The sequence below is a fragment of the Haemaphysalis longicornis genome, unplaced genomic scaffold (assembly GCF_048455015.1).
Source record: "Haemaphysalis longicornis isolate Haplotype H1 unplaced genomic scaffold, Haemaphysalis longicornis Haplotype H1 scaffold_9, whole genome shotgun sequence".
Classification (NCBI taxonomy): domain Eukaryota; kingdom Metazoa; phylum Arthropoda; class Arachnida; order Ixodida; family Ixodidae; genus Haemaphysalis; species Haemaphysalis longicornis.
Window position 1 is genome coordinate 166,623,635 of NW_027526460.1, and position 15,459 is coordinate 166,639,093.

At 47.8% G+C, this 15,459-nt stretch overlaps 1 protein-coding gene and 1 pseudogene across 1 annotated transcript in view; both read right to left on the reverse strand.

Moving 5' to 3' along the window:
• LOC144152443 (uncharacterized) overlaps positions 1–77 on the reverse strand; it is a 33,034-nt pseudogene extending 32,957 nt beyond the window's left edge.
• The window catches only part of LOC144152040 (fatty-acid amide hydrolase 2-A-like), a 173,976-nt gene that overhangs the window by 120,401 nt on the left and 38,116 nt on the right, over positions 1–15,459 (reverse strand). Inside the window, exon 2 of the mRNA XM_077683230.1 lies at positions 798–1,047. Coding sequence (XP_077539356.1) covers positions 798–1,010 — 213 coding nt within the window. The 5' untranslated portion in view covers positions 1,011–1,047. The remainder of the gene's footprint in view (positions 1–797; positions 1,048–15,459) is intronic.

The following is a 15,459-nucleotide window of genomic DNA, read 5'->3' on the forward strand; positions in this document are numbered from 1 at the left end:
CCTTCGTTGCTGCTCTTGCTGTTCTCCATGTGCGCACTCTTGCATTTTGCTTAACGTCCTTGGGGCTTACCTTTCATCTTCCTCTTCCCCTTGGATGGGCTTTCATGACTGAAAGCTCGCGAGGATGCATTTACGGTCCCCTCGCTCAATACTGTGCTTGGGTTCGTCGTCGGTTCGTGAGGCCCATTTTTCAACCCTATGTACTCTTTCCACAGAGTTAAGAACCACTCCGAGTTTATGCCCTATCAGTTCTTTCCCTCAGTGCTTCATATGTCTGAAGGCATTTTGTATATTCTCTGTTGTTTGGGCACTAAGACTCTTTCTGTTGCTGCCCAAGCGGGGTTGAAGCCTAGTCAGGAAGATATACGTCCGTATGCTTTGCCTCGCGGGCGCCAGTACACTTTGGAATAATACATAAGCAAAACAGAGGCATGCTTCGCGACAATATAATAATTTCTCGAGGGTAGCGTCATACTTATCGTGGGTGACTTTCCGTAGTTAGCAGCAGTCACAATCACTAAATGTGACAAGCAAGGGAAATTATCAAAGAACTACGAAGTTTTCTGTAACAAAATTTTGAACAGAACTACTGGGTCCTGTACGGCCAAGCTAAGAGGGATTTGAAGCAGAACAACAAAATGCGGAAAGGGGGAAAGAAGATGGCCTAAACGTAACTTTGGTGCTCCCAAAGGGCCCGTGTGGTAGCGGTATACACTGGACATGCTCACGCCATTCGATTTCAAAAGCCTTCCCACAGGCCGAGGGGGCAGCGAGCAGCCGAGGCGGCGGGAACGTACCTCTCCGATGGCGATGAGGCGCGCCAGCTCGGAAGCCGATTTCAGGAGCAGCGGTTCAGTGACAGGGGCCAGGGCGCCTCGACCGGGCCGGCGCCGGCACGCGTGGAAGGCTCCGCACGTGGCGTCCACCAGGGTGTCCACCAGCCGCCGCAGCAGCCCGCCCAGCCAGGCCCGCCAGGCGCAGCCCAGCGCTGGTCCCACAACCACCGCCATCGTTGGGGTGGCCAGCCAGGCACGCTACGTGCAGGTCCTGAAAGTAGCCCAGGCACCAGCTTCAGTGTAACGCTCCAAGTGACCAGTCGGCGCTTCAGTTAGCCAGTTTACTGAGCTGAACATGCAAGCCGTGAAAGCAAGCAGAAAAGTAAATATGAAAGTGGCTTACAAGGGAGCCAATGTTCGCTTTGGAAGCTGTGGTCTCAAACTTGGTTTACACGCTACCTGTGCGGCGAACAAATCGACGGGTCGTACATTCATTTAGAGTTCGTAAAAACTAATAAACCGCACAAGTATAACAAATACAGAGAGAATCATTACACGATTACGGCGTCTTTTTTTAATTTGAATATTTTTAGGAATACGTTTGCCTAAGCGCAACGTTGCACAAAGGCAAAGCCTTCTTTACACGATCACTGATGCATCCCTAATAATATATGGCGTAGAGAACATTGAACAGATAAGCTGGCCTTGACAGTCCTCGGCTTCGTACTTTTAACTACTGGTGGATAAATGTTTATTTCACGACAATGCCTCGCCGTGAGTTTGTTATTTTATGGCGACCCCACTTTCGCTAAAGTCAAGTGAAGTCAACTCAATGTTTATTTCCACATAGCCATGCTATGTTGAGGGGCGCAGACAAAAAGCTTTTTTTTCTTTTTTCTTTACGTTTCTTTTTATAGGGCTTGACAAAGGCCTGTGCCCCGTATACAGTTACAGCAGCGTTGTGAAAAATACATGTGCCCTAAAATTACATAAACAAGAAACAAAGCACAGCATCACGATTATAATGTCACATACAAGGACATGAACAATAGGTGTGGGAAATACATGTGCCACAAAATTAAAGCAGTGGAAAGGAACAACAACAAAAATCATGTCACGATACAAAAGCCAAGAAGTCCCAAGGAAACAAGAAATATAAGAGTACATGGTTAAATCGGGGATGAATTTAGTATAACAGGTAAATTAAATCTAAGCATTTGTCTTCCGTAGTCCGTTCGTATATATGGTATTTTCCAAATATCTGTGCAGCGTGTGTCATAAGTGCTTACCCGATAACGGCGTGCTTACCCGATTACGAACAAGTGCTTACTCGATTACGAACAATCCCGATTACGAACAAGTGCTTACCCGATTACAAGTGCTTACCCGATTGCACATAAGTGCTTACCCGATTACGAACAAACACAACCCCAAGCAAAACATTTCGTTATCAAATCATGCCTGCGGGCCGTAGCCTGCTGTCACTTATCACGGAAGCACGGCGCCCCGTCACAGCGGACATGCAGACTCAAGGTGCATGACCGTCTCTTGTGGAGAGCATCGAACGTTATCACTGCACAACAAGGGTGCCCCCTTCCTGGTTCCGGCCCCGGGTGGCAGCTTTTCTTCCTCCTAAGGACAGGGCTGAACACGATTGCGTTTTAACAGCGGAGCCGTTTAAGCTGAGTTACACCCGTGCTGGGCGTTGCTGTTTAATGGTAGTGGCAAAGTGGAGATGCTAGGTCAAGAAGTGCGCCGGGAAGTGGCGAGGAGCCGACGAGCAGCTGTGGCGAGTGCACGTCGAGGCGCAGTTTGTCGCGTCGTCCGGTTGGCTCAAGATAAACGTTAATTCCTCCTCCGCCGCCACCTGTCCCGTACTCCGGAGCGCGGACGGTAAATATAACGGTAGCTACGAACCTCAACTTAACGGTAACGACGAATTTAAAACTAATGGGAACTTGAGTCGACCCCATGGCAGCTTTGCATACTACTCAGGGTTCCCCTACGGGAAGATGGTGAAATTTTTTCAAAAGTGGAAGTCGTCCTTCCACTTCGTAGTATCATGAACCTGTACTGTATCGCCTGAGGGGTCTGATGCCAACGAGGATCGCAGCTCTTCTGACTGCGTTAAAGGGGATAGGCTAGTGAAGCCGCTGTCGATGACGATGTGCACGCCGTGAAGTAAGTAAGAACACAAAGACAATTCTCTTTGGATTCTTGAGGACAAACATGAAGTGGTCAGACCCCCCCTCCGCCCCCCCCCCCCCCCATAGCTATGCGGAAATAGATTGAAGACGATACGTTAAAGGGGCACTGACACAAAAATTTTGCATCTTGTTTTTTTTTTTTTTTGTTGCGATAAGTGGCTAGTGACCTACTTACCACCTGTAGAAACCTCATTTGCTTGAGCGTGCGACGGTTGTTTAATTAGAGGCGTTTTCAATGCGACCAGTCGCAGTTTCGGTTTCAGCGGACGCCGCGAACCGATGGATTTTGTGTGAACAAAGCTGACCAGTGACCGTCGGAGGGATATCAGAGAGCAGAGCTGCCGTAGCACTGTCGAATCTGCATCGCCGGCAGTTTCTGCGAATGCCCCCACCTACTGATCTCGTCAGCCGCTTAATTAAAAAGCGACCATGGATGTGACGCCGGCGCTGCGAGTGCAAATGCTACCGCGGCTAAAGAACGACGCGCGACGCTCGAGACAGTGGGTGGCAAGACGCGGCCGGTCTGCCTACAGGTCCGCCTACAGATGTGTTCGGCTTAGTACTGCGGCGGATATTCAATTGCCGTTCTCGTAAGCGGTGCTGATGACAATTTTTAATGCAACACGCCATCGCATCATTAACTCCTTTCTCATATAAGATGCCACTTGGGAACAATTTCGTGCAGCGGTTGCCGGCCTGGGCCACTTCGCGGCCGTGGCCGCCGCCTGCACAGCGACCATGCGGCTCGCTCAGTGGGCTTTTAGTGTCTCCGGCGCGTTTTCGCGTCCAATGTAAATGAGCAGTAATAGAAACAGAGTGCCTGCAATCGCTGTAGAACTTTGGTCGCGGCCAGCTGCCCGATGAGCTGACGAAATCACAGCGCCTCCACCGCAAAAGATCCGGTCGCTCGTTTTCGAGAGCAGGAGCCCGCCCTCCTGCCCTCCGATTGGAGTGGTGAGCCGGTCGAGCCGTCGAAAAATACCGGCAGTACGGAAGCGGCCAACACAAACTCGTGACGTGTTTGGATGATGTATGTTTACAAAATATCCGCGGGATGTCGATTGCGCGTGGTCCTCTGCTGGCTGCTCGGTTGCGTTTCGCACACTTTAAAATTGACTTTAAATATGTTTTAGGCTGTATTCGCCGCTGATGTTTTGCAGATGATCTATATGTGTTCACTCCAATCTATCTCCGAAGTCATCTCGCCGCCAAAATTTTGGGTCAGAACCCCTTTAAGCACCCGTGAGTCGAGATTAACAGGACGTGCTCACTCCAATCTACGTTTCCTCCCCTCGCAGGGTTAGTGCTTTCCTTTAGTCAATAAATGGCTTACAACAAAAGCAACGTGGTTTTTACAGCGAAGCTGTGTGCAGCCACCTTCTGGCGGTGGTTTATGTCCGTCCGTGTATACGCGCTGCGTCGACAAGAAAACACGTTCGTCTCCAGTTTCTCGCGACAGCACCATAGCTTTCAAAACTGAAATTGGCCGCTAAGGCTACTCATCATCCCGAGTCTTTTGCCCCAGTCACTAAACTTTTTACACCCTTTTTGGCCGAAAAGGGTGTAAACATTTTGTCCCATGGCTAACACCATTGAAAGGTGTTTTGGCAACAAAAGGGTGTACGGATGAAAAAAGGGTCTTGAACTCAACACCCCTAAAAAAGGGTGTTGAGGATGCTCAACACCCTAAAAAAAGGCTGTCGAGCCGCACACCCATTTTTTTAAGGTGATGGAATGCGCAGTAGCAATATGAATCGGGCGAGCGCGCGGCTTTCAACCCAAACAGTCAATCCGCACAAGTTGCAGTTGGAACACAAATGAATTGAGGAAAAAAACCAACGCGATGCAAGCGGTACAGGGAGTGCATACTTGGTTCGTAATACATGTGCTGTTCCTGCTTTTATATCCGGCAGATGAAAGCCCCCGATCTAGTCGGTGGGCTTGTCGCGTAAAACAGATATTTTAGCGCTAATTTTGGAAGTATAGATTTTACTATGAGAATGTACAAATCAACACGCGGACTTGCAAAAATGTTTTATTTACGAGGTTGTTTTTGTGTTTCATAACTTATAGAATTTTACTAAATACCAAACAAATCTTTCCCGCCACCTGAACACCCTTCAATTTTAAAAGGGTGTTCAATATTTAAACACCCTTTTTTCCCAGAAGGGTGTAGAGCTACAAATTATGGTGTTCGAAACTAAGGAAAAGGGTGTGAGAAAAAGGGTGTAAGAAAAGACCGCCAACTAAGAAAAAAGGTGAAGAGCCCTACAACTTTGGAGGTATTTCATACCCGTTTACACGGGTGGACAGAACATTTTCTACAAGAGGAGTATGTTTCGTGCCTCACGATGTTTCGCACAATATAAATTGGCATAATTTATTACAAGTGAAGCTGTTTAACAATGAAATAGGTTCGGTGGCGGTAGCAAAAAAATACAAAGAACTGCGGCGCCTGTAAAGGGTGCACAACCGCAGATAGGGTATTATAACAGTGCAGTCGGCTTTCGAGCTTGTTAGAGTGTGAGCACAAGGGGCGTATGCGTATGCGCACCTCTTACTAGACCATTTCAAAGGTACTTGTCTTTTTTGGATTCTAATAGGCAAAAAAAAATGGCGCAGCTTGCCATAGTGGTGCAAGGCTGGAGAAACAGCATAGCGGGGGGCCGACCTAGCTTGTTTTCCCCTTCAATCCCCTGGTAGTGGGGAGGGGAGGTTGACGCACTGGAACAGCCCTGTAAAATCCGGTTAAACTTGGCCTCGCCCCTTAGCGATCATCCTAGCTTAGGAAGAACATTGCGAAGCTTGGCAAACATAACAAAACTTAGCAACTTGTGTAGAATAGAGAAGACGTATACAGGACGTGACGGTGTGACAAGGGCGTGTCTTCTGCGGAGAAGCAACAAGGAGAATATTCGGCGGTCTACCAAGCACGTTTACCCGCTCGAGGACGGTTTCAAATAAGCGCGCCACTGATCCTTCAAGCGCACTTCCGGCGGGCGGGACTCTGTAAAATATCACCATCATGAACACTGAAGACGAAGAGCAAGAAGATCTGCTCCTCGTGGCGCGAGCACGCGATCAGAATTCTGGCAGCCATTAAAAAAATGATGCAGATGGTTCCCCGGTCGCTCTCGTGTTAACAAGTGGTGCCGTGACCAGGATTTCTACCTCCACGCCACGAAAACAAGCAGCCTGCCTTGGAGCAGCGGAGAAGACGGCGGCGTCGGAGCAGCTGATCGACCTGGTCCAGACAACGAGGAGACCCCGCGGAATCAACGGGATCCGCCGAGCTGACTGAAACGTAAGAGGACTTCCGACAACCCTCTTCCAAGATGAGCACAGAGATAGTAACAAAGAAGAGGAGGGCGATACGCGCGCAAATTACGCAGCTTCTCAACGCAGCCGAACAGCGAATAGCAGAGAGAGCCGAAAGGGCAACGTTATGCTCCACGCAAGCACAGATCAAGGGAATGGAAGCGCGACTCAAAGGAGCAAATAACCAAATGGAGCAATATTTAACAGACGAAGTGGCGGACAGCGAATTTAAAAGAATCCTTGAATACGACATGAAAATATTGGCTATACTCTCGAAGCTTGAAATGAGCATTGTGGATTCCATCCCAAGCAACATAAATAGCCCGCCGATAGCACCACTCCCACAGTCCAGCGCCAGGACACAGGAATTGGAGTTGGTCAAATTGCCAAAGCTAGAGCTTATAAAATTCGACGGGAATATGCGTGAGTGGAACAGATTTGGACACAATACAAGTCATCAGTTCACGACAGGCCTAACATGAGCAAAGCTCAGAAGTTCAACTGTTTGATGGCGTCATTAGACGGAAAGGCAGCTGCTGAAATGTAGGCTTATAGTTTTGCGCGGAAAAGAACTACGATCATGCAGTCCAATTGCTATTGGAAGCTTATAGAAGACACGACCAATCGGTGGATCTTCACATGAACGAGCTGCTAAACATTCGAAAAGTGAAATCAATAAAGGATATTGAAGATCTTCGACGGCTGTTCCAGGCGGTACAAGTGAACATGCTCGCTCTTGAATCCCTAGATGTAAAACCCGAGTGCTATGCACCAATGCTAATGCCAGTGTTGAAGAGGGCTATTCCAGCAGAACTGTCAGTAGAGTTCAAGTTGAAGAAGTTGTCGCAGAACACACCGAACAAGGAAAGGGAAGAAAGACAGCAAAACGAGTCAACAGGAAAAAAAAAGCGCAGAAGCACTAACCCGGTTGCTTGAATTCCTTCGGCATCAAGTAAACTTACGAGAGGAGACAGAAAAGGAGCAAACAACGGTCTCTCAAAAACAGTCAAAAGAAAGCACGAGACAGTTTCTAACGATAACAAATTTTTCCAGCTCACCCGAAAGAGTGTGCGTATTCTGCAAACAGAATAACCATACGACTGAGGATTGTCGGCGCAGTATGCAAATGGAAGAGAAAAAGGCAGCACTAACAGCTAACCGGGCATGTTTCAGGTGCACGCGGCCACATCACACTGCGCGTGTCTGCAGAGCCAGCGTGCGATGCAAACAGTGCAAAGGAAGGCACGCGACATCAATGTGCAGGACAAAACGAGAAAAGAAAGCAGAACAACAAGCCGCGATGGCCCAGACACAAGAATCGACGGCCTGCACCATGCATGCCATTGAACGGCAGGAAAGGCAGTGCGTACTGCTACAAACTGCGGTAGCTTGGATTGAAGGAGACTCTTTAGGCAACTACGCACGAATCTTACTTGACAGCGGCAGCCAAAGGTCATTCATCGCAGCTGGATTAGCAGAAGCAATTGGTGCAAAGATCATCAAACAAGAAAAGTTGACGATTGGCTCGTTCGGTGGTAATGAAACGGTGAAGACCATGGATGTGGTGGAAGTAACAGTAGGGCGCGACCACCACAATCGAAGCACTGAAAGTACACGTGATATCCCGTAATTGTCTGCCAGGATCCAGCAAAGAAATCAGCGAAGAGATGAAGAAACTAGATTTGGCAATTGCCGACGACACCAGTAAAACAAGAACGCAAAAGTCGATAGGTTTGCTAATTGGCTCAGATTTTTATTGGGAATTCATCACAGGAAAGATAAAATGAATAGGTGACAAATTAATGGCTGTGGAAACAACGCTTGGATGGGTAGTGCAAGGACCATACCGTCAAAACAAACTGAAAGTGACAAAAGACCAGGCAGTCATGGTACTTCATGTCGAAGCTACTCATAAAGGTATACAGGACGAATTGCAGAAATTCTGGAATTTGGAGTCAATCGGTATCACAATGAAACAAGGTCTACCAAGTGACGAAGCTAAGGTGTTAGAGGGGTTCGAGGAGAAAATAACGATGGAAAATGGTCGCTACGCAGTAGGTCTGCCATGGAAAGAGAACGTCAGCCTGGACACGAACAGAGAAATTGCAGTGAAAAGGCTACAGCAATGAACAACGAGGCTGAAGAAGAATGGTGCTCTCAGAACGTATGACGAGGCAATCTCAGAATATTTCACCTCTGGGGTAGCGGAAGAGGTACAGAAGGGAGCAGGAAAACCAAATACCCTTTGCTACTATATACCCCACCACGCAGTCATACGAGAGGACCGAGCAACCACGAAAGTCAGAGTCGTTTTCGACGCGTCGTCAAGCTCGATAGAAAACAGATCGCTAAACGACAATTTAGAAGCCGGTCCAAACTCTAACGGGGACATACTGTCCATGCTTATAAACTTCAGAAAAGAAAAGATTGGACTGATGGGAGACGTGGAAAAGGCATTTTTGCAGATCAGCATCCACGAGGAAGACCGAGACTCTTTGCGGTTTCTGTGGTGGAAACACGACGACCAGGGAAGACTAACTGACGAAATTCAAGCGTGGAGGATGACAAGACTGACATTCGGCACTACACCAAGCACATTTCTACTGGCAGCCACAATCAAGCACCATGTAAAAGAAATGACTTCTGAATTTCCAGAAACAACAAAAAGGCTACAGAGGGCAATCTACGTCGACGACGTGATGCTCGGAGTCGACACAGTCGATGAAGCCATCAAACTGTACAACGAGACGAAAATGGTGTTCGACAGAGCCTCGATGAACGTGAGAAAATGGACTTCAAACGACAAGCGAGTAAATGAAGTGCTCGACGCAACCGAAAAGGACGAGGGTGCGCACAACGAGCTTCGGTCTAGCGGCCGAACGAAGCTGTTAGGAATGATACGGAAACACCACGAGGACGTTCTGTGCTTTCCAGTGGAGAAATGGGTGTCAGACCTAACAATGCTCCCACTGACTAAAAGAACGGTGGTGCAGGCAACTGCTAAAATATTTGATCCACTTCGACTATTGTCGCCATTCACCATACGAGTGAAAATGGGTTTCCAGAGCCTATGGAAACTGGACACAACATGGGATGATCCTTTACCTGCTGAAGAAAACAAAAGGTGGAGACTTTGAATTGAAGAGGCATTAACGATGAAACATCTACAAGTGCCCAGGTGCTATGCTGAAAATCAAGGTATGATACAAGACTCAACGCTGCACGTCTTTGCCGACGCAAGCCCACTAGCATATGGAGCGGCAGCGTACCTCGTGACATCAAACAGCAATGGAACAACGGCGGCAACATTGATGGTGGCGAAAAGTCGTGTGGCTCCGATCAAAGAACTCACGTTGGCTCGATTGGAACTGATGGCAGCAGTTCTAGCCGCAAGATTAGGAGATTACGTACAAAAACACTACGTGGGAAACCTGGGAAGCAGTCCCTTTTGGACTGACTCTATGATAGTGTTGCACTGCATTAACGCAAGCAGCAAGAGAGAAGCATTCGTAAAGAATAGAGTCGCAGAAATACGGGCGAAAATAACAGCGGGAAGCTGGTCATTTGTACAAGGAGAAGATAACCCAGCAGACCTACTAAGGCCGAGGAATCAAAGCACGTGCCTTGATTGAGGCACAACTGTGGTGGCGCGGACCCAGTTGGCTAGCGTCACAAGAAATTTATCGCTACAAAAAGTACGGAGGAGACGACCAGTTAATGATTGAAGAACAGAGCATCGAATGCAACAAGTGCACAGACGGAACAGAGAGATCGGCATCATCGATATTGAACATCGAGAACTATGGATCATACAATCGCCTTCTGAGAACAACTGCTTGGTATTTAGATTCGTCAAGAACCTTAAAAAGGAACATTGGAGGGCCCATTGGGAACGCAAAAAATAACCTCAGCGGAAAATAACTGCATTAAGAAAGCTCAATAAACATTTACAGGGCACAGCCATTCGCACCGAAAAGGGGAAAACGTGTTTCAAATACAAGGACAAGACGTATTTATTGATGATGAGGGGATTATACGGCAAAAAGGACGCGTTCAATATAACAATACGATAAACAAGCACGTCATCATGTTACCGAAGCAAGGACCTTTCACGGAGGTACTTGTGAACCAAGTTCAACGTCTGACGATGCATGGTGGAGTTCAAGCAATGCTTGCTCAGCGGCTAACACGATTTTGGATCTTGCAAGGCCGTCAGATGGTCAAACGAGTAATAAACAAATGCATCATTTGTAAAAGACACAATGCAAGACCACTGAGCCAAGTGACACCTCCCTTACCAGCGGACTGAGTCACGCAAGCTATGCCATTTCAAGTCAGCGGAGTAGACTTTACAGGACCGCTCTACGCAGCAGACAAGGGACAGTGCCTGAAACAGTATGTCGTGATTTTCACCTGCGCTGTATCAAGAGCAGTTCATCTGGAAGTGGCCAACAACATGTCAACACTCAACTTCTTGCAAGCATTCCGCAGATTCACAGCGCGGCGAGGAATGCCAGCAATAGTGTATTCAGATAACGCGAAAACCTTCAAGAAGGCGGCGAAAGACATCAATGAGGTACTGGGCATCATTCAACGAGAGAATTTGGATAATTACTGCAGCTCACGTAATATCAAGTGGAAGCTGATAGCGGAGGATTTTATGAGCGTCTTATACGCAGCCTTAAAGGGACACTGAAGTGAATTTGTCAAGCTCCCGTTTTTGCTTTCACTGCGTAGACTGGCTCAAATTAGCACACTTTTCATCGTTTATCCGGTTGACAAATCGGTAATTATTTTACAAAGCGCGAAAGAAAAAAAACTACCATGCGCGGTTTGCGGCGGCCGCACCAACTAAGGCTGTGACGTTGGCAGGAGGGGCGCCGTGATTGGACGATGCCCAAGGTTAGCAATCAAACAAGTTTCGGTTTCGGTTCTATAAAACATAACCAATGGCGTTGTAGGATGGGCATTCTCAATATCTCAGTAATCATCGTACTGCGCTTCTGCCATGTTGTTGGCTGTAAAATGCACAAGATAAGACTTCCAGGACGGCTTGTAGTCGTAGCATTCCCTAGCCGAGACCTACGCAGTACATGAATGCCCTCCGCGTACCCGCAGACGCCCAAATGTCGTGCGCTTTTCCCACATATTTGGAGCTTGCCTCCCTCACGCCTGTATCGTAAAAAGCGTGTTCGCACCAGGCCAAGGGTCTGTTCATTCTGGCATGTGCCCACTGCCTGCAAGCAGTCGGTGCTTATCGCAACAGCACGCCAACGAGAACTCGCTAGCGCGCCAGTGCCAGCCTGCGCGCGTTTTGTGAGCTAGCTCGTGTAGCCATGAACGTTGCGGCCCAAAAAAAGGTGAACTCAATATATAAAACATCAGGCGGAAAACAAAAAAGTTAACTTACAAAAAAAAACGCACGTACCCGCGGGGATTTGAACTCGTGACTTGCAAAACACTTGCGGTGACATACCTAGCGCCTCAGACAACTGAGCCACGGAGCGGGATGCGAAGGAATGGCTAATATAGGGTATATATTGTACAATCGGTTTACACTTTTATTTAGTTTTGGCATTTCAAGCAGCTTAGGTGACTATTTGTTGTACTGCGCTCGTGCAGTAAGCGTCGCCCGAGTTTCCACAATAGCTAACGTCTAGCAATTGCATTTCGTAGACGGAAAAGCGTTCGCAGATGCGTAGTCGTGCTGCTGACCGCTGTGCTTGTTCGCCCAACGCAAAAAAGTGCTTCCCGCGCCCTAGTTTTACTTTGTACGGCAAAACTATCAGTTGATTTTATTTCCTTAGTACCTATATTGACTTCGCTGACTCTTCTCCCGCCTTCAAGAGGCCTTATATTTTCCTACTGGCGTACCAGTCAGCGAAGCGTCGTATGTGCGCTTGTGCAGCGCTTGTTGAAGCGACCTTGACTTGGAGCTAGATACAGTGTACAAACAAACCAAGTAAAGAAAGGCACATTCTTCCATTCACAAACGTGTCCTGGCTTCGTTTCAACTAAGCGAACGAATTGCGACCAAGCAATTTTTTTTAACCTCCTGGACCGCGACGACCCGCCGGCGGCCGACGGACGAAACGCTGGGCCGACTGACTCTGTTGGCCGGGGAGCCGTGCAGTAGCGCCGCAGCCAATTGCCAGCTCATCCCCTCCTGACGTCACACGAAAACGCCACAGAAAATGGGCGAGCGTAAAGAGAGGTGGACAGCATTTTCGAATTAGTTTTTCTACTAAATAAAATCGCGTAAACGCGTCTAGAGTGGTCGAAACATGGCCTGGGGAATCCGGACTACAATTTGCGCTAGTAATCCCGCAATGTTTACATATCACTTCAGTGTCCCTTTAAAACCTCCCTGCGGAAAATCATCGCGAGGATGACTATTACGATAGAAGAGCTGCGAACCGTCATAACAGAAGTGGAAGGAGGTTTCAATAACCGACCGTTGACCTACGTGTACGGCGAGCCTCGCGAGCCTATGCCAATAACGCCTGCGCTCATCATCGGAGGGAGACAGCAACTTAACGATTCACAACGTCTCATCCTCGGGAATATCGAAGAGGCCTGGAGAAGTAGGTGTCGAATCGTGCGGACTTGGTGGGCAAGATGGCATCGAGAATATCTGAACGAAATCGGAGCGACAGCGCGCACAAAAGCAACGGCCACTAAAGCGTTGGAGGAAGGCGACGTAGTTCTTCTGGGAGGAACCGGCCCGAGAATATTCTGGAAAATGTGTAGAATAGAGAAGACGTATACAGGACGTGACGGTGTGACAAGGGCGTGTCTTCTGCAGAGAAGCAACAAGGAGCTTATACGGCGGTCTACCAAGCACGTTTACCCGCTCGAACACGGTTTCAAATAAGCGCGCCACTGATCCTTCAAGCGCACTTCCGGCGGGCGGGACTCTGTAAAATATCACCATCATGAACACTGAAGACGAAGAGCAAGAAGATCTGCTCCTCGCGGTGCGAGCGCGCGATCAGACCTTCTGGCAGCCATTAAAAAAATGATGCAGATGGTTCCCCGGTCTATCTCGTGTTAACACACCGGAAGAAACTAGGTCGAGCCCAGCTACGCTGTTCTTTTTTTGCAACTGAACACCTATTTCACACTGTTTCAACAATCTACAGAAATCCAAGAGTGTTGCAGTCGGTAAACACCCTTTTCGGAACACGACTATCGTGTTTAGAATTTTGAAGGTTCAAACTGGTGTTTCACGTGCCAAGCTAAATTTGGGGCATGAGGTGCACCGCATATGAAAACGAGCGATCATTGCATACGAGCAGTTAATTTTTTGGCGTTTGAAAATTTCTTGCGAGTAGACGAGTATATGAGGGGATGTCTTCTTTGCAGTGCTATTACGCATCCAAACATGACCTTATTCAATGAACAGCTGAACACCTTTTCCAGACCCTTTCAACACCCTAAGAAAAACCAAGGGTGTTGAAGTGGATCAACACCCTTTTTTTCTAACGAAAAGGGTGTACAGCAAGGAAAAGGGTGTTGAGATTCAAGAAAAGGGAAGTGAAGGCCTCCCAACATTCTTTTTCCACTTTTCCTACATCCTTTTTGTCTAAAAGGGTGTAAAAAAGTATAGTGTGTGTGGTTCGCACTGAAGTTGTAAACGTTGCGGAATTCACGTCTGCTGCCAATACGTGGCCCTCAAGGGAAGGGGGGAGTGCGGTTACAGAAAATGCGTGTAACTATTGTTTTGTCCCAACTGTCCCGAAAGATGTTATATGACCATTAGGCACTGAGACGACTCTAACATAACGCCAAGTTTCATCTACTTTTGATAATTATGTACTTTCCAGTGAAGTTGTGAATACTGTGGAATTCCAATCGCCTGTCGATACAAGCGGGGGAGGGTGGGGTGAGAAGAGGGATCGACAGGTAATTGGAATTGCAACAATGGTTTGGCAGCACGCCAGCGATGGCCCACCGCCATTTGCAACGCCTGTGCAGGTAAAAAAATGTTCCTCATTATTTGCTAAACGCACTTCTTGTGCCGCCTTGCTAGTGCTGCCGAGTCGAGGCGGTGTTGTTGATATTGCACATTGTTGTTGCGCTCTCACCTTGCAACTACTACGGTTGTGCGGCGATGTGGAGGAAAACCTCAGGCCTACCACGCGCCCGTCTTATACAGAAGCTCCTTGTTACATCACGTCTACATTAGATGCAATACCCTCTTCCCAAGAAACAGTACTTAAAGAAATGAAATCCATTCGCACTTCGCTCGCCCAACAGGAAAAAACCTTCGACAACAACATCATCTTCAGGTTAACTAAAATGGAGAACGACTGCTCAACACTTGCCTCACCTAAAACTCAAGTTGATGACGTTCAGACGCTTGCTGCACAGAACGCCGATGCGATTGATAAACTAGCCGACAGGTTTGACAATTCCAAAGACCGTGCTCGCCGCTCTAACCTACTGTTTTTTTTTTTTTTGCTTCAAGAAGGATGAGAAGAACACATCGGCACAATCTGAGCAATTGGTACTGAAGCTATGTAATCAAATACTCCAAGTATCCCTCGATGCAAGAAGTGTGGAACGGACACGCAGAATAGGCCTATTCAACAAAACAAAAAACGCCCTATTGTCGTGCGTTCCGCAGGCTGAAAAGATAAAGAAAACGTCCTCTCGAACGCCAAAAAGTTGAAGGATTCAGGCTACAGAATTTGCCAGGACTGCTCACGTAACACCTGCTTTGCCCATAAACGCTCGATCAAATCCGGAAAGTCCCGCCCCAAACCCGACAAACTCCGTCATGAGAAATTTTTGATCGACAAAACCACCTTGGTCTTTTATCGCCGGGCATGACAAGTAGTTCCTCGAGCACAATAGCCAGCAGTTTCAAAAGCTCCCCAAGGAAATTGAATCGGTAAATCGTTATCGCTAATATACACTAACATCCGGAGCCGTTTGCAGCCTAACCACGACAATCTTCGTTCCCCCGTCGATAACACGGAATCCGACATAATCGTACTAACAGAATCACTCCTAAATTTTCGATCCACATCACGATCTTTTTCGCCTGGACTGCAAGACGAAATTATGTGGCGGTGTTCTTATAGCAGCTCACCAACGACTTCAGTGCAGCAGGTGTTAATATCCCCTCAACCCTTCAGCTACTATTTATCAAA